We start from the raw sequence: 23,886 nt of genomic DNA, 5'->3' as shown, positions 1-23,886 counted from the left end.
CGGCGGCTGGGGGCGAGGGCGACAAGCCCTTCTACGTGAACGTCGAGTTCCACCACGAGCGCGGCCTCGTGAAGGTCAATGACAAGGAGGTGTCGGAGCGCATCAGCGCCCTGGGCAGCCAGGCCATGCAGCTGGAGCGCAAGAAGGGCGGCGTGGGGGGCGGCGACGCACCCAGGCCCCCGCAGCGCGTGCGGGCCTCGGAGAGCGGCTGCGGCCTGGACATGGACTACGAGGACGCTGAGCTCAACCCCCGTTTCCTGAAGGACAATTTGATCCAGTCCAACGGCGGCGGCGGCCGGGCCCCCTGGCCACCCCTGGAGTATCAGCCCTACCAGAGCGTCTACATCGGGGGCCTGATGGGCGAGGGCGAGGGCAAGGGCCAGCTCCTGCGCAGCCAAAGCGCCTCGGAGCCGGAGAAGCGCCTCACCTGGCCGCGCAGGTCCTACTCCCCGCGCAGTTTCGAGGACAGCGGCGGGGGCTACACCCCGGACTGCAGCTCCAACGAGAACCTGACCTCCAGCGAGGAGGACTTCTCCTCCGGCCAGTCCAGCCGCGTGTCCCCCAGCCCCACCACCTATCGCATGTTCCGGGACAAGAGCCGCTCCCCCTCCCAGAACTCTCAACAGTCCTTTGAGAGCAGCAGCCCCCCCACGCCGCAGTGCCAGAAGCGCCCTAGGCAGGGCCAGGTTGTAGTGGCCGAGGCCACCATCGTGGGTGTCCGCAAGACCGGGCAGATCTGGCCCAGTGATGTGGACAGCTTGCATGGAGAGCCAGGTGGGTGCTTGCGCCACCTTTAATGGGCACACCTTTGTACCCACTGAACACCTGCCGGGTGGTCCACTGGGGAGAGTGGGAGAGGATATGAGGGGGCTGTGGGGAGAACACGGTTTTGAGTTCATTTTTCAAGTACTACTGTGGAGGTAAAGGTGCCCTGGTGGCATCATGGTTATGGGTTGGGCTGCCAACTACAAGGTCAGTGGTTCAAACCCACCAGCTTCTCCAAGGGAGAAACATGAGGCTTTCTACTCCTGTCAAGAGTTACAGCCTCAGAAACCCACAGGGGCAGTTCTGCCGTGCCCTACAGGGGCACTGTGAGTCAGCATTGATTCTGTGGGTCGGAGTTTGAGTTTTCAGTCGAGCTGTAGAGGGAAGGAGCCTAGGGGGGCTGTGAGTTCAGCACTGGGCTACTAACTGCAAGGGTGGCAGTTCTAAGCCACCAGCTGCTCAGAGGGAGAAAGAGGCAGTGTGCTCGCAGAAAGCTTGACAGCCTCAGAAATCCCGTGGGGGCAGTTCTACGCTGTCCTAGAGGTCTGCTGTGGGTGGACTTGGTGGTGGGTTTTGGTGGGCTTATGGATAAGCAGCCTCTGGGTGGTGACAACAGTTAAGCCTTCACCTGTCACCTAAAGGCTGGCAGCTCAGACCCACCGGCCAGTGCCGTGGCAGTCTGCTCCCATGAGATCATGTTGTGGTGACCGGGTCCGACTCACGGCGGCCCGATGTACAACAGACAGAAACACCGCCTGGGCCTGGGCCCATTGGAGCCCATTGTCCAGCCGCTGTGTCCGTCCACCCTGTTGAGGGCCTCCCTCTTTTTCACGGCCCCTCTGCTTTACCAGGCAAGATGTCCTTCTCCAGGGACTGGTCTGTCCCTTTGTCCCCCCTGGGGTGGCTTGCTCTGGGGCTGGCAGCTCAGTCACTGGTGTTTTAGATTCCAACCGGGTCACCCAAAGTGACCAGACTGAGAACAGACCTCGAAGAAGAAGCAGGCTGTTGGTTTCAGAGGACTTGGCCCCTGCAAACCTCACGGGTAGCAGCGACCATGGAGAGCCCCTGGTGGGCAGCTCCGCTGGCTCACACAGGGGGTGCCAGGAGTGCCCCGGGAGCTCTGGCGGCAGGCTTGTTTTCTGGGTCGCTGCCTGTGGTGGCGCACACTGTTAAGTACTCAGCTACTAACTGGAAGGAAGGTGGAAGGTTGGAAGTTGGGGTTCACCCAGAGGTGCCCCAGAAGAAAGACTCGGGGTGACCCAGCCTTTGGGAAGCTTTGGCATAGGAGCTGCACAGGTCTGCCGTGATGTCAGGAATCGGGCTGGAAAGGTTCCTAGGAAGCCTGCACCTGGAATGGATTCCCTCTCCCGGCCTCTTCCTGAGTGCAGCCACATTGGTCCCCGAATGGGGCTGGGCGGAGGGGGTTGGCTCTGGGTTCCTGTCGGCGCGTCACCTGTGAATCTCCACTTGGCTGGGACAGCCATCTTGCCTCTGATCTCTGGAGGCTTTGAGGACGATGGGGGTGGAGGCTGGGTCATCCTAGTGGGCTTTGATGTCTGTCCAGGGGATTTCCCACCCCCCTCCAGGGCTCCCCTCCCACCAGAGTTCCTGCCCCAGGGACAGGAGGGAGTACATGATGGGTTTTATGGATCCCAAAGCTGCTGGTCAGGAGTCTCCATCGGGGACATGTCCCAAACTAAGCTAAGCCAGACCCACCGCTGTCGGGTCACTGGCACAGAGCAGGTGAGACTGAATGCAGAGGAGGTGAGGCGACAGACGGGCCTGACTCAGTGGACCCCTGGCACCCACGGGGCAGGGGTGGAGATTGTATCCAGGACGGCCCCACCCTCGTGCTTCCTGCATTACTCACCCCGAATGTCTGGCTGTTCCTACCCCAAGGCCAGTAGCGAGGCCTTCAGCAGGCCCCTACCTCCCAGCCTTCCCTGGGGTTTACCTGGGGCTCTCGATTGATGGCCTGACCCTTAGGGGCCGTCCACAGGGTAAAGATATCCCCACAAAGGGCTCAGAGCATGAGGCCAGGGTTTGGGACGCAGTCCCAGAGTAGGTTTGGGGTCCAACTGGGGAGCTGGTTGGTGGGCTGTTTGAAACAGGTGGCCCTCGGGGGTCCCCGTCCCGGCTGAGCAACTCCCTTTGTCCGCCCCCATCGATTTGTCTCTCTCTGCCGGTGGAGTTGTATGTGCTTGGGCTACCAGAATCCTTTTGAAAGCAGTTAGGCTATTTTTGGCTCTGGGAAGCTGGCCTTTTTTTGTTGTTGGACCCTGTTCTCCTGTCCTGTTTGGTTTAGGGACTTGGAGCTACTGAGCTTCCCCGTGGCTGCTGGGCCATCATCCGTGGTGACAGTGGCCTGGCCTGGTGAGCCCCCGCCCCCATCCCCTTGTGAGGGGCAGCCGGCTGTAGGAGCTGGAAGGTACTTTGCAGACAGTGGCTTCTTTGGGGGCCAGCGGGTTACCTTCAGTCCTAACAGTTTGCCCTGGCCCGAGCACCATGGCCGGGGGAGCATTCCTACTCAACCAAGCTCACTGCCATCGAGGCAGACTCATAGGGACCCTGTGGGACAGGGTCGAACTGCCCCTGTGGGTTTCCGAGACTGTCACTCTGAACAGAAAGCCGCCTCTGTCTCCCTGGTGGTTTCGAACTCCTGATCTCACAGTTAGTAGCCCAACACCTAACCACTATGCCACCAGGATTCCGATTACTAGTAAAAAATGAAAGGTTTCCAGGTGAGCCGTCCGCTGCAGGCTGGAATTGGAATGTTTCGGCTCATCAGGCCCCTTGGGGGGAAGGAGTGGGTGTCAGCGGCATCCTTGCAGCAAACCCCCCCGCCCCCCACTCCACACCCTCTCAGGGAACCTCACATCTGCCTTTCCCTGCTCCCATAGACGTGCCACCTTCCCTCCCCACCCTAACCACCCGTGCCGCGCACACGGTGCAGTCCAGGGATGGCTCTGGGGTTCATCTTACAATCCAGAGCCTGCATCTTGAGATTCCACCCCCTCTCTCCCGTGATGGTTTCTTAACATCCTGTGGTTTTTGGCTCCGGGTGGGGGGCTTTCGGCCCTGCAGCACGACCTGTCGAGAAAGGAGGGATCCTGAACGGAGCAGGCAGCCGCTTGGTGACTAGTGTCCCTCCAGTGGTCTCCGAGCCGGCTGCTCTCTGAAGAAGGACCGCCCAGAGGCCAGTGCAGGGAGGGGTGGTTGTGGTTAGGTGCCGTTGCATCTGCTGGAACCCCCAGCCACCGCGTGGACCACAGAGCAGAATGCCGCCCGGTCCACACCAGCCTCACCGTCATGGTTCTATGTGGGCCCATCGTCGCAGCCGCGGTGTCCGTCCATCTCCTTGAGGGTCTTCCTCTCTTTCGCTGCCCGTCCACTTTACCACACACGATGTCCTTCTTCAGGGACTGGTCTTTCCTGACAACATGTCCAAAGTGCATGAGATGAATCTCGCCATCCTTGTCTTGAAGGAGCCTTCTGGCTGCACTTCTCCCAAGACAGCCTGGTTCAATCTTCCTGCGTTCCTTGTGCTTGCAGGAGTCTTCACCCACACCGTGTTTCAAAGGCGTCTGTTCTTCTGTGGCCTCCCGAAGTCACGGTCTACGAGATGACTCAAAATACCCTGCCTCGGGTCAAGGGCACCTTATGAGGGTGTGGGTAACACGACGGGCTGCTTACTGTAAGGTCGGCGGTTCAAACCCACCAGCTGCTCTGCAGGAGAAAGATGAGGCTGTCCGTTCCCATAAAGATTTAAACTGGGAAACCCAAAGAGGCAGTCCTTCCGGCAGTGGGTGTAGTGGCGTAGCTGGTTGTTAATGTAATTGATGATAAGCATTGGGTTTGCTCACCATGAGGTCGGTGGTTTGAGCCTACCGGCCATCCGCAGGAGCCGGAGGAGGCTGTCTGCTCCTATAAAGATTCTGTTGGACCCTATAGAGTCATTATGAACCAGACTTGACTCCACGCGTCAAGGGTTCTGGTACCGATAGGGTCAATAGGAGTTGGAACAACTTGAAGGCAGTGGGTTTTGATTTCCGTTAAAAAAAATAAACTTACTGCCATCAAGTCAATTTGGACTCATAGCGACCCTATAGGAAAGGGTAGACCTGTCCCGGTGGGTTTCTGAGACTGGAAGCCTTTAGGGGAGTAGAAATTCCTGTCTTTCTCCCGAGGAGTGGCTGGTGGTTTCAAACGGCTGACTTCATGGTTAGCAGCCCAGAGTGGAACCACCAGACCAAAGTGATTTCTGTGTGGTTTATGTGTTTGTATGGATATATGTACACACACACACACACACACACACACACACATACAGCTGTGTAGCTGGTGTCACTGGGCTGTCGGTTCGTGGTGCCATGGGGGGTTCTGGAAGCAATGCCATGGGTGTTTCAGTGTGGTGGGGAGCTTTCAGCAGGGCTTCCAGACAAAATCAGATTAGGAAGAAAGTGTGCCTGGCCATCCACTTCTCAGGAGTTAGCCTCTGGAAACTGCTACACATTGTGGCGGAACACTGTGGTGGACCATTGTCTGATAGAGGGCCCTGGGGTTGGCCTGCACTCACTGTAAGCTGCCCCGCTTGATGGAGCAGAGGGCTGGCCACAATGAGGAAGGCCTTCCACAAGGTGGGTTGACACGGGGCCTGAGTGATGGGCTCTGTCGTCCTGTTCTACACCAGGTCCCTTTGTGTCGGGATGGATTCGAGGGCGCCAAGGAGCCCTGGGGGTGCGGTAGCCACGCAGGCTGCTGTGGGTCGGATTTCTGGGGCTCTGGTTTGGAACTTGACTGAGCGACATGGGGTTTCGGCTTTTGGTTTTACCAAGGTTGGGGCACCTCTCCCCATTCAGTCCCTCAAGGAGGTCCGTTGGGCACCTACTCTCGACGGCTCACAGAAGCACTGGTGGTCCAGACCCTCCCCATGTGCCAGGGGAGAAAGGCCTGGCTGGAGACCCGTGACTGTCCAGACGCCGGCTGAGAAAGCGCTGCGGCATGCGCCCCGCTGCACGGGTTGGCAGTGGCAGGTTTGGTCATGGCTTTGCCTGCGGCCGGGCACAGTCTTGGTGAAAATTGGCTCATGAGTATGCTCCCGGCTTTGTGGAAAAGGCCCATCTCCGAGGACTCTTTCGAGAGAGCCAGCAGGCACCGGGAGAGGCAGTCTGTCCCCGGCCCTGGGTCTGTCTGTAACTCTGTATGCAGCTACTTCCTGTCAGTCCTGTTGGTCCCTCTCTGTCTGTCTGGCTTCCTCCTCCGGGTGGAAGGAAGATCCGAGATGGAGGGGGACCCCAACCCTCAAGGTTTTATTGGCCTGAATCCTTCCTTTCCTGGCCCAGCCCCATTTAATCGGCAAGGCCAGCAGTTGGAAACCGCCAGCCGCCACTCCATGGGGGGATGAGGCTTTCTACTCCCGTGAAGAGTTAGGGGTTCATAAACCCCAGGGGCCGTTCTACCTGGTCCTGGAGCGTTGCTGTGAGTCAGCACAGAGTTGGTGGCAGTGAGTGAACTCGGGGGGCCCTGCTGGTGCATTGGGCTCAGCATTGGGCTGCTCACTGCAAGGTTGGCTGTTTGAACCACCAGCCACTCTTCAGCCTGGGACACCCCGTGGGGCCGGTCCGCACTGCCCCGCGGGATTGCTCTCAGCCGGAGTTGACCCTCCCACGGTGGGTTTTGTATTGTTGTCGAACCGTGGGCACTGGAAGTTCTGGAAACCGGGGGGTCAGAGGGAGCCCCCCTCCCTCCATGCAGCTTCGGTTACCACCGTGCGTCCGCCTGGGGAAGCGAGAGTTCTGCGCCGAGGCTGAACAGGGGAGCTTCCCGATTGAGGCAGCCGAGGAGGGAAGGCCTGGAGGTGGAACCTCCGGGTCAGCTGTGGGGACCCTGTGGGTTTTGCATTGAGCGGTCTGATCCACGGCGACCGCGGGAAGGACCGGGTCTGGGCGGCGTTTTCCCTGCACCAGGCATGAGATCACTGTGCGGGCACCCCCTGGATGGCCAGGTCGCCGGCCATTAGATCCTTGCTGCTGTGTGGTCCTCCGGACTCCCCTCTCCAGTCATCAGGTAGGGACCTGAATCCACACAGGGGGCCCTCCTGGACACCCCCTTCCCCAATCCTCAGATGGGGGCCTGAATCCTCAGAGGAGACCCTCCTGACCCCTACTCCTGAATCCTCAAGGGGGACCAGCTAAGGACTCTTCGGCTTCTGGCCCTGGCTGCTGCCACCAGGCAGAAGCACTTTGGCGGATGGCCCAGGGGATTCTGGACCAGGGTTGGGGGTGGAGTCACGGTGCGTGTGGCAGAGATGGCTTCCCCGGTAAAGGCTGCAGTCCTGCGAGACCCTGAGCGTCCTGGTGAATTGTCATCATGACATGCCTTCGCCTCAGGGGCGTGAGAGGAAGCCACACAGGCCGGGGCTGGGTGAGGGTGGGGGTCTCTCCACAGACTGAGTGGTGGTGGGGTCCTTGAGGGAGGTGGCCCCTGGATGCCAGGGATGCCTGCTGTGTCCAGCAGGGGCTGAGGTACCCAGCACGTGTGGCAGAAGCGGCTCCAGGGAAATCTGGCTGCCAGCCTGGAGGCGGCGGCCTCCCAGCGCCTGTCTATGTTGCACGGCCCCCAGGGAGGCAGGTGCCCTGATGCTGGGTGCATTTGGTCGGGGACCCCCTTCCTAGCAGGTGATGTGTGAGGGACCCGAGAGGAGATCACAGGAAGGCCTTTGTCCACCCAGTGGCCCAGGCGTGAATCTAGGGACAGGGCAGGGGCCATGCCCAGGAGCCAGTGTGGGCAGCCAGACATGTGACCCACAGGGCAGGGCCAGGGACCAGGGACCCCTCTCCTGAATGGCCAGACATCAAGGGCAGGGTGTGCCCCTGGTACCCCTTTACAGCACAGCCGTCAGACCTAGTCAGGCTATCTGACTGCTGCCCCGCCCCCACTCAGCCCACCGCCCTGACTACATCACCCTGAGCCATACCTCTTGCCTGCTGCTGTGGGGTCCGTTTGACTCACGGCCCCATAGGGTTTCAGAGGCTGTCATCTTTATGGGAGCACATAGCCGCACCCTTCTTTCCAGGAGCGGCCAGTGGGTTTGAACGGCTGGCCTCTCGGCGAGTATTCCCAGGGCTTAACTTGCTATGCTACCAGGGCTCCTTAAAAGCTGCCCAGACGCAGTGTGGGTGACATGCCGCCCTCGCTGGTGGCCATTGAGCTGGCTCTGGTGGGCAGCGGTCTCCCCTGTGACTAAGAAACCTTGCCCCATCTTGGTGGCCGTTGGTGGCTGCCCCCGTGGCCGTGATGGGTCATTCTTTTTATTTTTTAAATCATTTTATTGGGGGGTCTTACAGCTCTTAATACCATCCATCCATCCACCCACCCATCCATCCATCCATCCATCCATCCATCCATTGTGTCAAGCACATTTGTACATTTATTGCCATCATTAAAATTTTTTTTCTTTCTCCTGGAGCCTTTGGTATCAGCTCCTCATTTTTTACCTTCCCTCCCCGAGCCTCCTTCCCTCCCTCATGCACCCTTGATAATTTATAAATTATTATTATTGTTTCATGTCTTACGCTGACTGCTGTCTCCCTTCACCCACATTTCTGTCCTCCATCCCCCTTGGGGGTAGGGGGCGGTTATATATCGATCATTGTGATCCGTTCCGTGAGGGGTCATTCTTGATGGTGTGGCCAAAGCGAGCCAAGAGCGAGTCCCCCCATCCTTGCTTCCAAGGAGCACCCTGCAGACGTGGCAGTCCGTGGTGAGCCTGGAATTCGTGGCCCGCACCGCCATTCACACGCTTCTTCAGCCTGCACCTTCCTCATCCAGCTCCGGAGAAAACCCACCGCCATCGAGTCCACGCTGACTCGTACCACCCCCTGCAGGACAGGGTGGAACTGCCCCTGAGGGGGTCTGAGACTAACTCTTTACGGGAGTAGGGAGCCCCGTCTTTTTCCCTTGGAGCCACCGGTGGTTTCAAACTGCTCTCAGCCCAACATGTAACCACTAGGCCACCAGGGCTCTTTCCACACGTAGGAGGTGACGGAAAAGCCATAGGTTGGGTTGGGCGCACCCTAGTCCTCCAAGTGACATCCTTGCCGTTCTGTGCTGTCACTATAGAGGGTCCTGGGCAGCAGCTTTGTCTGATGCCACGCGTCATCTGGTGTCCTGGGCGCCGCTTCCACAGGGGGCAGACGCCGTGTCTCTGGGTGGGCTGAAAGCACCAGGTGCTTGCCTTTCTTCCTTTCTGGTGGTGGGTAGTGGCCGGGGCATGTGGAGAGAGCCGAGCACAGATGTGGATGTGAAGGCAGAGCCTGCTGGCCCGAGGCCTGGTGTTTAATGTGGCCTTGCCCTGGAGACATCCCTGTCCCTTCTGAGAAGTAGGCAGCTTGACAGATAAGTGAGCCTGAGGGTAGGCCTGGGCACGACTCCCCTGTGCTCTGCGACAGGTAGAGGGGTGTTGAAAGTCGGTGACTTCACCTAGAATGGGGCCCTGGGGTGGGGGGGGGCTCCTGTGAAGTCCACCACAGCTGTGACAGCCCCTCCTCTGCTGGGCTGCAGTCACTTCAGGGTGCAGGGTGACCTTTGTCCTCAGGGGGCTTGAGTGTGGGGTGCAATATGCCGTGCCTGACGGCGTCCCTGGACATGCGGCCTGGGGTAGTTACATCATCTGGTGGCCATTTGAGAGGATTGTACATGATGGGGTGGAGTCTGGGCTGTCAATCAAGTTACAACTAATCAGGTCTGTGTGGGCCTGGTCTTCTTCTGAGAATTCTGGGAACTCCTGTATTTCCTCCTTGGAAGCAGGAGACACTTTTTTTTCTCTCTGCTCGCTCCCTGGGAGACACTACTGACGAGACATGGTGTTATGCCTTGGGAGCTGGAGAAGCCACATGGACCTACCCTGATGCAACCAGACCTCTGGAGCCTGAGAAGCCAGCGCTGAGATGCTTCAACGCCACTGGATCCACAAGACTTCCAACCCACAGGCCTGTGATCCTCCTGCATTCTGCATCATTGCATGTGTTTCGTGAGTCTGAAGAGGACTTAATAGATTGGTATCGGACATGGGTTTATATTGGACTTATGGACTTGATCTGGACTGGGCTGAGACCTTTTCTCAGTATTCAGTTTTCAATATCTCAATATTCAATTCTCAAAACTCAAAATTCAAATAGTCAATTGCTCTTGTATATAAACCTCTTTCTTATAGACATATGAGTGTCTATGAATTTGTTTCTCTATCTACCCAGACTAACACATGGCCTTTTGAGAGTAGTAGGGTAGTGAAAGAGGAGCCTTGGATGCATAGTGGTTATGAACTGACTTGAGATCCACAAGGCCCGCAGTTCAAAACCACCGGCTGCTGCTCAGGAGAAAGAGGAGGCTTTCTACTCTCCTAAAGACTTCCAGTCTTGGAAACCCGCCAGGGCAGTTCTGCCCCTCCTGTTACAGGGTTGCTATGAGTCAGCACCGACTCGAGGGCAGGGAGTGGGTGGTGAAAGATAGGAAGCGCGGCTTCAAGATACGAACCACAATCGTCAGCAGTTCAAAACCACCAGCTGCTCCTCAGGGAAGAGGAGACTTTTTGGTCTTGTGACGATTGACAGCCTTGGAAACCCACCGGGCAGTTCTACCCTGTCCTGGAAGGTCGCTGTAAGTGGGAATCCACTTGATGGCCGTGAGCGTGGGTCAGTGGACAGCCTAGTGAGATCACTGCCACCCACTGCCCTGCAGCCATCGTGGACTTCCACTTCCAAAACGCTTTCGTCGCCCCAAACAGAAGCTCTGTGTCCACTCCACGATAACACTCCATCCCAATCCCTGACAAAGGTAGCCAGGGCTCTGCTTTCCAGGAGCCCTGATGGCCCCCTCGGGTCAGCATTGGGCCGCTACTGGAAAGGTTGGTGGTTCAAACCCACCAGTGGTTCCTCAGGAGAAAGTCGAGGCTGCCTGATTCTGTCAAGATGCACAGTTTCAGAAGCCCTGGGGGCAGGTCTGCCATGCCCTGTACGGTTGCCCTGTGAGTGTGACTCACCTCCCAGCAGTGGGTTCGGTTGTGTTTTGGTAGGAGGAACCCTGGGTTCAGTATCGCTGTTGACCGCTGGAGTGGCAATTCAAATCCATCAGCTGCTCCGAGAGAAAGATGGCCCTGTTAGCCCTGTAGAGATGGGTGGCCTTGCAAAGCTTAGGGGGCCATCCTGCTCTGTCCGGGGGGGGGAGGGGTCGCTGTGAGTCGGCATCCACTGGAGGTCAGCGGCTTAGTGCCCACGTTGCCACATGTCCTTCCTGTGCGCGTTGCCCGCTTGCTGGTCTCCCTTGGAGAAGTGTCTGCTTACACCCTGGGCCCGTTTGGTGGTTAGGAGGACGTGGGAGCCAGGAGTTAGAAGACAGAATCGTGTTAGTTTTTCTCATGCCTCCCCCACCCCTAGCTGGCAGAGGGAAGATTTAAAACCAGTTTGCTCTCCTTTGGGGGGTTGGGGAGCCCTAAGAGAAGAAATGCAGACTGCAAGCAGGGAGCAGGGGACCCCAAAGATCCAACCAGGCCTTCAGTCCAGGCCTTGGGTCCAGGCCTTGGCTGAGTCACGCAGGGTTGTGCAGCTCCGTCCATCAAGCACCCAAACTCCACTGCTGACATGAAGCATCCCACTTGTAATGACCCACAGGGCAGAGGAGAACAACAGCCCTGTGGGCTTCCAAGACTGGCCATCTTTATGGGACCAGACAGCCTCGTCTTCCTCCTCAGAGCGGCTGGTGAGTTTGAACTGCCAACCTGGCTAGCAGCTGTGTGTGGTCCTCACGGTGCCACCAGGGCTCCTTTGGGCTGTACGTCCGTCTCATGTCAGTGCATTGCACCATGTTTTTCCTTTGGTGACCCACAGATTTTGCTCAGCCTAAGCTTTGGTTCCACCTAAGAAAGGCTCATTAACAACCATGGCAGTTACATCGTCTCCTGATACTTGCAAAGGGGTGGAGTCTAGCCTGTCAATGAGGTCACAGCTTGATGAGCTCATTTGGAAGCTCGAAGGAGATAAATAGCTCACTGGAGGCCAGCCCCACTCTCCCTGGGAGACACTCCTGATGACAAGCCTGGTGGAGCTACGCTGGTGTAGCCAGAGCCCTGGAGTTGGAGGAGCCACCTGGAGAATCACACCAGCACTGAGATGCTTCTACCACCACTGGATCCACAAGACCTTCCACCTACTGGCCTGTGATCTTCCTGCATTTGGTGTCATTTCATGTGTTGTATGAGTCTGAAGAGGAATGATAAACTGGGATTGGACATATGGGCTAATATCAGACTTAGGGACTTGATCTGGACTGGGCTGGGGTGTTTTCTTAATGTACAATTGCTCTTGGATATAAAGTTCTCTCTTACACATATATCAGTGTCTATGAATTTGTTTCTCTAGTCTACCCGGACTAACACAACAACCTACGCTATGCAACTGACACACCCTTGCTTGCTGAAAGTGAGGAGGACTTGAAGCACTTGCTGATGAAGATCAAGGACTGCCGCCTTCAGGATGGATCACAACTCTATGTAAAGAAGACCCAAATCCTCACAACTGGACCGATAGGTCACATCATGATAAACAGAGAAGAGCTTGAAGTTGTCAGATACTCCACCTTGCTTAGATCCACCGCCAGTGTTCATGGAAGCAGCCGTCAGGAGATCAACTTGGTGCACTGCATTAGGCCCATCTGCTGCACAAGACCTCTTTAAAGTCTTGAAAAGCAAGGATGTTCCTTTGAGGAGTAAGCAGCAGCACCTGACCAAGCCATGGTATTTTCAGTGGCCCCTCACGCCTGTGAACGTTAGGTGTTGAGTAAGGAAGACTGAGGAAGGTCAATGCAATTGAACTCCGAGGCTGGGGAGACTACCGAGAGTCCCATGGACTGCCAGAGGGAGAAAACGAATCTGCCGTGCAAGTGCAGCCGGAATGTGCCTTAGAAGGAAGGATGGCGAAACTTTGTCTGCACACTTGGGGCGTGTTGTCGGGAGGGGCCATTCCTGGAGAAGGACATCGTGCCTGGTGAAGTGGAGGGGCAGCGAGAGAGGAAGACCCCTGACAAGTTGGATTGACCCAGTGGCTGCAGCCGTGGCCTCGGGCATAAGAACGAGGGTGAGGGTGGCGCAGGACCCCCGGTGGCTGGCGTTTCCTCCTGTGGCACCTGGGGTCGCTGTGAGTTGAAACTTACTTGGTGGCACCCGGTGACACCAGGCTTTCACGATTGCCGGCGTGTGATTCTCCTGTAGGCTGGGAAGTGGTCCATTGCCCGGGTGGATCTCACCTCTCTTCCTTGACGTCTGCCTTTCTATTGTGAAGTAAGTGCACATTCACGACGCACCGTGTGCATCGACTCACCCATTGCCGTCCCTCATCCCTCTGCCCCCCTGTGTGTCCTGTGTCCACCCTCCCCCCTTTCCTCATCCCTTGGGTCAGTGCTGCCTTTCTGAGGTTTAATGGCTGATGATTCTAAACAGGGGTTTGAATTTGGGGCCATCGCCTCGAGGGTTCCGCCAGTCTCTCTCCGACCAGCATGTCTGGGCTCTTGTCTGCTTCTGCGTTTTGTTCCACGTTTGTCTGCCGCTCCGCTCGGGATTTCTTCTTCCGTGGTAGCCGGGCAACCATCTGCTCCTTGGGGCCTCGAGGAGACGAGTGTTTGAGCGGCCCTGTTTGTTCCCACGTGCCTTGCTTCTGCTTCGCTCCTCTTTCTGGTAGTTGCCCCCCAGTCGCCACTCACCAAGGTAGGGTCTAGAGAATGTGGGTCTTTGCAGACTGGGCGACGCCGGCCGACCTTAGTGTCCACATTTTGTTGGTCTGCTCACCTTCACGTGTTGCCCCTTTGGTTCGTGTGGACATCACACACCATCCTGCCTCCGGTTCTGTTAAGCAGGGCGTGTTTGTGAGCAGGCTGGCCCCTCTCTCATTGCCAGCGGAGAGGCCCCAGGGAGCACTGCTCAGACCTGCCTTCTTGGATTGGGGAGGAGGTGGGTGGGACTGGCAGGGCCTCCTTGCCTCGCCCTGGCTGCTGGGAGAATGAAGGCCCAGGGCCTCTGTGGGTTTGCTGGGGGGCAGGGCACTGGCCTTAAGTGGCCGAGCCTGTTCCTCTGCCTCCAGCCCTGCCACACCTCCACACGCCTGCCCTGCCTCCAGTCTGGGGCCCCGAGGGCTTCGCTTCTCCTCTGTGGCCCGGGCAGAGGCCCTGAGCTGCCCAGGAGTGGGAAGGTGCAGCCGGGAAGAAGGTGGCCGGAGGACAGTTCCCTGGCTTGACTGGCCTGGAGGCAGACAGGTAGAATGGTCTTCATCCAGTGGCATGGCCAGTGCCCACCTCTGAGGCCTCCTTCAGGGCCCATGACCTCGTAAACCCCCCTAGGCGGGTGTCCCACTCACTGCGAGACTCCTGTGAGGGGCTCTCTTCATTGACATAAAGGCGACCTCATTGGGGTGCCTGAGCTGCACAGATTCTACGCGGCGACTGGTTGAAGGGTCGGCCCTGACCCACAGTGACCCCTGCACAGCAGAAGGTGACCCCGCCTGGCCCTGCGCGTCCTCCCGATTGCCCTGTGTGAGCCCATTGGTGCAGCCACGGCGTCCGTCCATTTCCTTGAGGGCCTCACCCACTCTCCTGGCCCCTCTACCACACACGGTGTCCTTCTGTGGGGACAGGTTGCAACCCAGAAAACCTGATGGGGCAGGTCTGCTCTGTAGCCCACGGGGCCACCATGAGTTAGCAGTGACTCAGTGACAGTTTGTCTTGGTGGGGGGTTGTGGGTGTTGTCATCCTCATGGGAGAACGATGGGGCTTGGTGCTTCCGTAAAGAGTTACAGGCTTGGGAGTCCACGGGGCAAGTTCTGCCGTGCCCCGCAGGGTTGCTCTGCCTCGGCACACCACATAGACACCTGCTTGCATGCTCCTGTTTGCTTGTACGCAGTGCACATCGACACACGTACATGCACACACCCACTGCCGTGCATCTGCGCGCGCACACACTTGCAGACTTACCCCACACGTGGCATGTGATCACAGGTGCACACTCCTGGCCCACCCTGAGACTGTTTGTGGTTTTCTGAGTGCCCCAGTCTGTGTGCTTGGTGTTCTGTACGGGGGTCTGCGGGGTGTTACCAGGGTGAGGCTCCCTGGGGGTAGGATCCTCCTTCAGGGTCACCACTCCAAGGCCCTTCAGGCGCCAAGCCCAGGGACTCTGAGGCAGAGCGTCCCTGCCCTCCCCTGGGCTTTCTAGAAGGCTCCACGCGGTGTTTACTCTGTAGGGTTGAGAACCGTGGCCCCTGGGACTCTTATCAGCACCAGACCACCAGGTTTGGAGGACTCTGCTGGCAGAAGGGGCGTGGGATTGGGGAGACCAGGACGTAGCAGGAGACTGGTCTGTAATTAGTTACGAAAAGCTTCCTAGAGACTAGCCTGTGCTCGACATTGAAGGTTCGCTGACCTTCCACATGTTCCAAGGAGCCCTGGTGGCTCAGTAGGCTATCCCCTGGGATGCTGACTACATGGCCAGCAGTTCGAGCCCACTGATTGCTCCATGGGTGGAAAATCAGGCTTCCTGCCCCCAGGAAGGCTAACAGCTTCCAAAATCCCATGGAGCTGAGCTCAGTCACGCAGCAGCTGCGGGTGTGGCTTGAGTGACAGTACATCCTTGCATGTTATCATTGCTGCTTGAGTCTCTTGACAGAGTTCCCACGGATCCCCTGTGCCTAGGGGCTCATCTCCCAGCGCTGCCCAGACAACATTCTGTTGAGCGCCATGGGGTTTCCATTGGTGGAAATTCAGAGGTGGGTCTCCGGGGCTTTCTTCCTGGTCTTCGTCTGGGGAGCCCTGCTCCAACCTGGCCCTGCCTGTATCGGGAACACAGGTGGCAATGCTTCTATGCGACATGCCGGCCATTAAACATGGGGTTGGATTGGTATCATCATCATTGTCATTGTCATTGTCGTCCTGTGGTCGTGGTCCGTGCCAAGAGTGACCCTACAGAAAACACAACCCTGCCTGGCCCCGCTCCATCTCCACCATCCTTGGTATCGGTGAGCCTGTTTTTGCAACCACGAATTCTGTCCACGTCATTGGTGGTGGAGGGGGAGGGGGGTTCTTGTTTCTGCTGACCCGCCACTCTTCCACACAGCGTGTCCCTTCTGAAGAGCTGGCCTTTCCTGGGTCCAAAGTCCACGCGCCCTGGCCTCTGTTGTCTGTCTTCAGGAACCTCGCGGGTGTGTTGCTTCCAGGCCTCGTTCGCTCCGGCAGACCACGCCGTCATTGGTATCCTTCCACTCCTCTACCATCTCTGTGTTCTCAGTGCCCGTCCTTGGCATGCCTAGGAGGCCGCCGGAGAGACGTGGCTTGCACCAAGCACGGTGACTATAGTCATCCAAGTGACAGGTGCCTTTAAAAATCTGTACCGAGCTCTTTGCAGCAGATGTGCCGAATGCTCCCAAGAAACTCATTGCCACGAAGTCTGTTCTGACGCATGGGCCGGGGTAGAAATGTCCCTGTCAATTTCTGAGACGGTAACTCCTCACAGGAGTAGAAAGCCCCATCTTTCTTCCACAGAGTGGGGCAGGTGGTTTCGAACTGCCGACCTTGCCATCTGCAAAGCTGATCCTCCCCTGTACCAAGCATGTAACTCAATATGCCACACGTCCTTTAAAGAGCTTTGGCAGCATAGAGGGTCAGCAGTTCAACACCCCACCCCCCCAGCTGCGGGAGAAACTCACTGCCGTCCGGTCGCTGCCAACTCTATAGCGATGCTTGAGGACAGGATAGAAGTGTCCCTGTGAGTTCTGAGACTGTAACTCTTTATGGGAGTCAAGAGCCTCGCTGTTCTTCCTTGGAGCGGCTGTTGGTTTCGAACTGCGAACCTGGAGGTTAGCAGCCCACATCTTATGGAGAAGAGCCCTGAGCAGGACGGAAGTGGTACCGTCTCTTATTCCAGACGTTTCCTGAGGCCACTTGGCTCTTTGTCTGCTCCGTGGTTCTTGGTAGGGTGAGAACTTGCTGCCCCTGTGCTTGGCGGGAAACCTGTTCACGGGAGTGGGGGTCAGGGAAGGCATCAGGCATTTCCCATGGAATCCTCAGACCCCTGCCCCTCCGTGTGTATGCTGGCAGTGGACGAGGTCGGAGAGATGAGGTGGCCTGGTTCGTTCTGGTTCTTGCAGTGTCTGCTGGGCCTGAGTGGCTGGAGGAATGCTGTGGAATAAAGGGGATTTCTCGGGAGGGGGAGATGCCTGCCCTGGCTAGGGGTGCTGGGCCACGCCCCTGGGAGAATGGGTGCCCCGAGTCAGGAAATGCAGTGGTGGCTGCGCCCTTGTGGGCTGAGGTGTGCCTGGCCCAATGGCGTCTGTGGGCTTCGGGATGGATTCGATGGGGTGGGGGGCTTGGTTTCTTGTATGGGGTGCCTCATCAGAGCCTTTCCCAAGTCCCTGGGCACACACTTGGCTGGTAGCCTAAGGCGGGAGTCTGGTTCAAGTCCACTGAGGAGTCAAGGCCTTGGAGACCCTGTGGAGCCCCCTACGCCAGCAGCTGGTATGGCTGGCGTCTGGGTGGTGGGGACAGGCAGCCTGTCCAACTGCTGACCACAAGGGAGATGCTAATGAAGAACCAGCCGCCCCAAAGCCCAGCTCTACTGTGACAGCCCCTCGGCCCACTGGTGAGTCACAGAGCGGGGTGGGGGGTGGGGGGCAGTGCCCACTCACCCCTGCTGCTACCTCGAGCGCCTGCCTTCTCTCGCCAGTGCCCTTCCCAGTGCCTGTCCACCCCTGAAAGGCCTGGGGCCCACCCTGCCAGTCAAGCCAGGGCTCTGGGCAGTCCGTCGTGCCTGGGAGGTTTGTGGTTGTGGGATGAAGTCTTGAGGCTCCAGAATCCCGGCCAGCAACTCGGCAAACCTGTTGGCTGTTGGCGGCGTCTGGTTGCCGTGTTCCTGCTGGGGGTGGGGGGAGTGGGGGTGTTCCGGGTAACATACAGCTCTGAGTGGTCAACAGAGCCCCGTTGCCATGTTCCTGCAGGACGGGCTATGGGGGGACAGGGGTGTCACTGGGTCCCCATGTGGTGGGTTAGTGGCCAGCTGGGTGTTAACTGGGCAGCAGGCTGAGGACAGCAGTGATGGCAGGTAGTGGTGGTGGAATGCCCCTCTGCCGGGTCAGGCGATGTGTTGGCCTGGTCACACACCACCAGTCCCTGGGACAGGCTGCAGTCCCAGGCCGGTTTCCTGCCAACCGGTTTCCAGACAGGGACACCCAGGTCAACTCTGCAGGTGGGTTCTGGGGGCCAGTGGAGGGGCGCTGTCAGGTGGGTGGTCAGTGTCTTGGGGACAGCAGAAGGATCCTGTGTGTGGTGGGCGGTCCATATCCAGGGACCAGCAGATGGGCACTGTGTGGTGGGCAACCAGCAGAGGGGTGCTGTTCCATGGGTGGCCTGTGTCTGGGGGCCGGTGGAGGGGCACTGTCGGTGGGCGGCCATTCTGCAGACGCAGATCAACACAGCTGTGCTTATTCCACACGTTGGGCAGGGCTGTCTTGTTCTGCACCTTGGCGTGTGGGGCGCAGCAAAGGCCTGGTAGTCGTGCGGGTACCAGGCACTTGGCTCTTCGTACCTCCCAGGATCTGCACCTAGGGCCAGCTTCGCACCTGGGGTACAGGTAGGGGACCTGGGTATCAGGGTCCTGTGAGCCTTTTCTTAACGAGAAAAGATTGCAAAGAATATGGGACTCTCCGGTAAGAGGCAAAATCAGAGTGATTTGGGGCACAGGCATGACATGAAAGGGCTCTGGGGTGCAGAGAGTTACGCACTGGGCTGCTGGGGGACATTGGTGGTTCAAACCCACCAGCCACCCCAAGGGGTAGCGATGAGGCTGTCTGCTCCCAGAAAGAGTAATGGTCTGCCTTGAACACCATGGGGAACACTTCTTCTCTGTCCGGTGGAGTGACTGTGACTTAGAATCCACTCAATGGCAGTGGGCTAACCGTGTGAGCTCATCTTACCGTGCCGCGGGAGAAAGGCCTGGCGGTTTGCGTCTGTGCAGCACAGCCCTCCTCGGGGCCACCAGCGTTGCCACGGCTGCTAACTTAAAAAAGGAGCCCCGGTGGCCCTGCTAACTGCAAAGTCAGCGGATCGAACCCACCAGCCCCCCCAAGGGAGAACAATGAAGCTGTCGGCCCCAGAAAGACAGACGGACAGCCTCCGTAACCCGTCCTGTAGGCTTGCTGTGGCCTCCGCGGCAGTGGGTTGGGTTTGGTTTCTGTCACGCATGGGAGTCTCGGGGCGGCGCACATGCAGTGCCCGGCCCCTCACCTAGAGTGAGAGGCTGGAGCTCACCCAGAGGCGCAGCGGAAGGGAAGCCTGGTGCCCTACTCCCAAGAAATCAGGTGTTGGAGACTCTCGACAGGACCCTGCTCTGACATGTACTGGGCCGTGTGCGACCGGCTTGGTTTTGCGTGGTGTGACCCAGGAGGCCAAATGGAAGACGTTTTATAGGTACTCAGAGAACTGCGTAAAAGCATACTCACAGGCCATAAAAACCGTTCTGAGTTCCTGGGTCGCTTCGCAGTGGGCAGGGCCTGGTTTGTGGCTGGTGATTATGACCCGGGAGACAGCGCCGAGGGGTGTGCGTCTCCTATCTCACCTCCGGAGTTCACAGTGACTGTACTTTCCGGTGGAACCTGCGAGGTCGGTGGGGGCCCTCCGCACTGTGGGCGTGAGGGCGGGCGCTTTCCCCAGGGAAGTTGCTGCCGGAGGTGGCGCAGCTGGACCGGGACACGTTCCCCATCTCGCTTCCCGAGGGAGGCAGGGGCAGGGCGTCCATGAGCCTGCCTCTCTGCCTTTGTCTTTGAACTGTGCACTAGGAGACCGGAGAACACGGGCACCTGTCACGTCCCATGGCCCACACTCTGTTGTCGGGTGCCGTCCAGTCTGGCCCAGCTCACAGCGGCCCGATGTGCGGCCGAAGAAAACACTGCCCGGTCCTGCGCCGCCGTCCTTCCATTGGAGCCCACGGATGCGGTCTAGTTTGTCAACGGTCTTCCTCTCTTGTCTTTTCGCTGCCCCTCTACCTTACCGAGCACCATGTCCTCTCCAGGGGCTGGTCTCTCCGGACACGTCCAAAGTACGTGAGATGAAGTCACCTTCCTTGCTTCTAAGGAGCCACAGTGGCCGGCCGGCCGGACTTCTTCCGAGACGGACTTGTCTGTTCTTTTGCCGTCCGCTGGAGGTTCAGGCTTCTCCACTCGCACCATCGTTCTAGTGCATCCGTTCTCCTACTTGAGAAAAGCTCACGGCCATCACGTCCTTTCCACGTCCTAGCGACCACGCCATGCACCAGCCGCTCACTGCCAGTGAGTCCACGTCAACCCCTGACCACCCTTTGGGCAGGGTGGAACCGCCCCTGTGGGTTCCCAAGACTCTAAACTCTGTCCTCGTCCTTCTGTAGCTGCTGACCTTTTCCTGTAGCAGCCCAGTGCATAACCCACTGTGCTCCCGGGGCTCCTACTATGTGTAACATACAGCACATTTTTGATGTCACGCACTGTCAATTGGGTCCGACTCATAGCGGCCATGTAGGACAGGGTAGAACTGTCTCTGGGTTTCCGAGACTAACTCTTTTTTTTTTTTAAATCATTTTATTGGGGCTCTTACAGCTCTTAGTCCATACACCCATTGTATCAAGCATATTTATTTATTTAAATCGTTTTATTAGGGGCTCATACAATTCTTATCACAACCCATACACACATCAATTGTGTAAAGCGCATTTGTACATTCATTGCCCTCATCATTCTCAAAACATTTCCTCTCCACTTAAGCCCCCGGCATCAGGTCCTCATTTTCCCCTTCCCTCCCCGCTCTCCCCTCCCTCATGAGCCCTAGATAACTTATAAATTATTATTTTGTCATATCTTGCCCTGTCCAACGTCTCCCTTCACCCACTTTTCTGATGTCCATCCCCTAGGGAGGAGGTCACATATAGTTCCTTGTAATCAGTTCCCTCTTTCCTACCCACTCTCCCTCTACCCTCCCAGTATCGCCACTCACACCACTGGTCCTGAAGGGATCATCCACCCTGGACTACCTGTGTTTCCAGTTCCTATCTGCACCAGTGTACATCCTCTGGTCTAGCCAGACTTGCAAGGTAGAATTCGGATCATGATAGTGGGGGCGGGGAGGAAGCATTTAGGAACCAGAGGAGAGTTGTATTTTTCATCATTTCAAGCATATTTATATATATAGTTTTCTAAACATTTGCTTTCTATTTGAGCCCTTGGTACCAGCTCCTCTTTTTTCCCCTCCCTCCCCACCCCCTAAGGCTATAACTTTTTTCCAAAAAAATTATTATTACTTGTCTAAGACTATAACTCTTAAAAAAAAAAAGACTATCACTCTTGATGGGAGTAGAAAGCCTCCTCTTTCTCTCACAGAGCAGCTGGTGGTTTTGAACAGCTGACCTCGTAGTTAGCAGCCCAACACATAACCACTAGGCCACCAGGGCTCCTTCTTCCATACATACGCATCTCTGTTCTGTGTGTTCGTGCTGCCGGGGCAGTTGGTCCTCGCCCCTGGCGCACGTGGCCCTGATTGTACTGATTGTACTACCTGACCTCCAGGTAGCGTGGTGGCCTATCTGAGCCAGTGCCTTTGCAAATGTCCCTCTTGGCTTGGGGCTACTCCCTCCGGAGTCAGGAAGCAACCTCCATGTCACCTGGGGCCCTGCTTGTCTTGTCCTCAGCTTTCCGCAAGGCCTGGAAAGCTGTCAGCTCTGGCTGGGTCTCCGCCTTGGGAGACAGGGTCCCACACTGCAGTGGGTGGGCTGATGGCCAGGAGCATTGTCTAATGGGAGAAGAAATAGGTGGGTGGGAAGTGCTCAGAGCTGGGCCTTCTCCAGACCTTGTCCTAGTCACTGGACCTGCTGCCTGGTGTCCTTGGGTGCAGCTTGGCGTCCACAGAGACCCATTGCCAAGGGCCCCGCCCAGGGACCAGTAGGGAGCATGCTGACTTCTGGTTGGACCTGCTTACTGCTCTGAGTCTCAGACATGCTGTGTAGACATGCCCCAGTCCCCAGTTATCACCCAGGTCTTAGATAAGTGGTATGGACATGCCCCAGGCTCCAGGCATTGTCCTGGATCTCAGGTATGTGGTGTGGTATGGATGTGCCCCACCCCCAAGGATTATCCTGGGTCTCAGGCATGTGGTGTGGACATGCCTCAGGCCCCAGGCATTGTCCTGGATCTCAGACATGTGGTGTGGACATACCCCAGGCCCCAATCATTGTCCTGGGTCTCAGGCATGTGGTGTGGACATGCCCCAAGCTCCAGGTCTTGCCCATGTCTCAGGCATGCTGTATGGATGTGCTCCAGCCCCTGAGAATTGCCCAGGCTCTCCTGGCACAAGATGTGGCCTCTGGCAGGTGACCAAGTCCCCTGGCCTTTTTCACATCTGTGATGGAGCCTCAGTAGGGGACATGCCGCTCTCTGGCCAGTGGCCAGCTGCACACCCTGCTATGAAAGTTACCTGAGCTGAGGGTGAATTGCTTGTCTGTGGTGGAACCGGCCCCGGGAGGGGTGGCTGGCTTTATCCTGATTGCCGGAAAGCCTGCGGGTCACAAAGAGACACACACTTGGACCTCCTGGACAGTTACCACCAAAGCCCCCCATGGGTGCTTCTCAGCCAGCTGGCTGCCTATCAGCAGGGATAGGCTGTCCCCTGCAGACCCCATGGTCACTTGGGTTCTCAGCATCTAAGCCATATCTCATTGACCGAAAGCAAAACAAACTCATGCCGTCAAGTTGATACTAATTCATGGCGACCCTGTAGGACAGGGTAGAACTGCCCTGTGCATTCCCGAGACTGTAACTTTCCAGGACTAGAAAGGCTCCTCTTTTCCCCACAGAGTGGCTGGTGGTTTCAAACTGCCGACCTTGCGGTTAGCAGTCCAATGCACAAACACTATGCTACCACTGATGACCAGACTCCCTCCAAGTCCCCAAACCCACTGCCGTGGGATTGATTCTGACTCCCAGCACCCCTACGTGCTGTGACAGCGTAGAACTGCCCCTGTGGATTTCCAAGTCTGCCTGTGTTCATGGGAGCCTCCTCTCTCTCCCTCAGGGTTGTCTGGTGGGTTTGAACCACTGACCTTGTGATTCGCAGTGCCTAGCCCCCAGCCCCACCAGGGCTCCTTCCCCACTGCATGGCTGCTACTCTTGCTTTGCCGCCGTTGCTGCCGCAGAATGGAGTGGGTACCGGCTGCTCACTGGCCTGCATACCGTTTGGGTCTTTTTGAAGAAGGTGGTGCAGTGGTTCCGCGTTGCCCTGCAGTTTGAAACCACCATCATCTCCTCGGGAGAAAGACTGGGCTTTCTGCGTCTCCAGAGTTCCAGGCTTGGAAACCCACAGGGGCAGTTCTACCCTGCCCTCTAGGGGCGCTCTGAGTCAACCTGGACTCGAGGGCAGTCTGATGACTGAGAAAAGGGAAGCAGCGCTTGGTTACGCGTTGGGCTGCTGAACTGAGAAGTCCGACGGTGGAACCTACCAGCTGCTCCACGGGAGAAAGGTGGGGCTGTCTGCTCCTGGGTAGACGGACATCCTCGGGGACCCCAGGGAGCAGGCCCGCCCCACCCCTGGGCTCGCTCTGCGTCAGGCTCGGCTGCAGCGGAAGATGGCAAGGCGCCCTTTTCCATCAGAGTGTCTGTTGCCAGGCCGGGGTGTGCAAACACCATTTTGTTTGGGAACAAATGACATTGTCCGTGCCACGCTAACACAGGAAGCAGGCGGATGGGGAGCCGAGGTCACCGGGCCTGCCTGGCTTGGCCTCGGCCTTTCCTGGGACCGTGCCAGTGCGGCAGGCTGTGTGTGTGTGGTTCAGGGGCTCTCTCCGCTCCGTGAGCTGCCCTGTGCCGGAGGCCAGGGCCAGGAGGCACAGTCCAGGTGGCGGATGCTCTGGTTGGGCTCTCGGGGCCCTGCTGAGGGGATGTGTGTGTAGCCAGGCGAGGAATCTGGCTCAGCCTCTTGCTCCAGCAGATAAGCCGAGGTAGGGGGGTGGGGGGTGGTGGTGGTGGTGTGTGTGTGTGTGCGTGTGTGTTTAGAAGGGGTAGGACAGACTATGAACAAGCC

The 23,886-nt window shown here is 57.6% G+C and overlaps 1 protein-coding gene across 1 annotated transcript in view; it reads left to right on the top strand.

Moving 5' to 3' along the window:
* Positions 1–5: 5 nt before the first annotated feature.
* BCR (BCR activator of RhoGEF and GTPase) overlaps positions 6–23,886 on the top strand; it is a gene marked incomplete at its 5' end in the record, with an annotated part of 71,884 nt that continues 48,003 nt past the window's right edge. Inside the window, one exon of the mRNA XM_013008233.3 lies at positions 6–774. Coding sequence (XP_012863687.3) covers positions 6–774 — 769 coding nt within the window. The remainder of the gene's footprint in view (positions 775–23,886) is intronic.

This window comes from Echinops telfairi, unplaced genomic scaffold (assembly GCF_000313985.2).
Source record: "Echinops telfairi isolate 266 unplaced genomic scaffold, ASM31398v2 ScPeMD7_29;HRSCAF=101, whole genome shotgun sequence".
Taxonomy (NCBI): domain Eukaryota; kingdom Metazoa; phylum Chordata; class Mammalia; order Afrosoricida; family Tenrecidae; genus Echinops; species Echinops telfairi.
The sequence above is the reverse complement of the archived record's forward strand: the minus strand, read 5'-3'. Positions and strand labels throughout refer to the sequence as shown.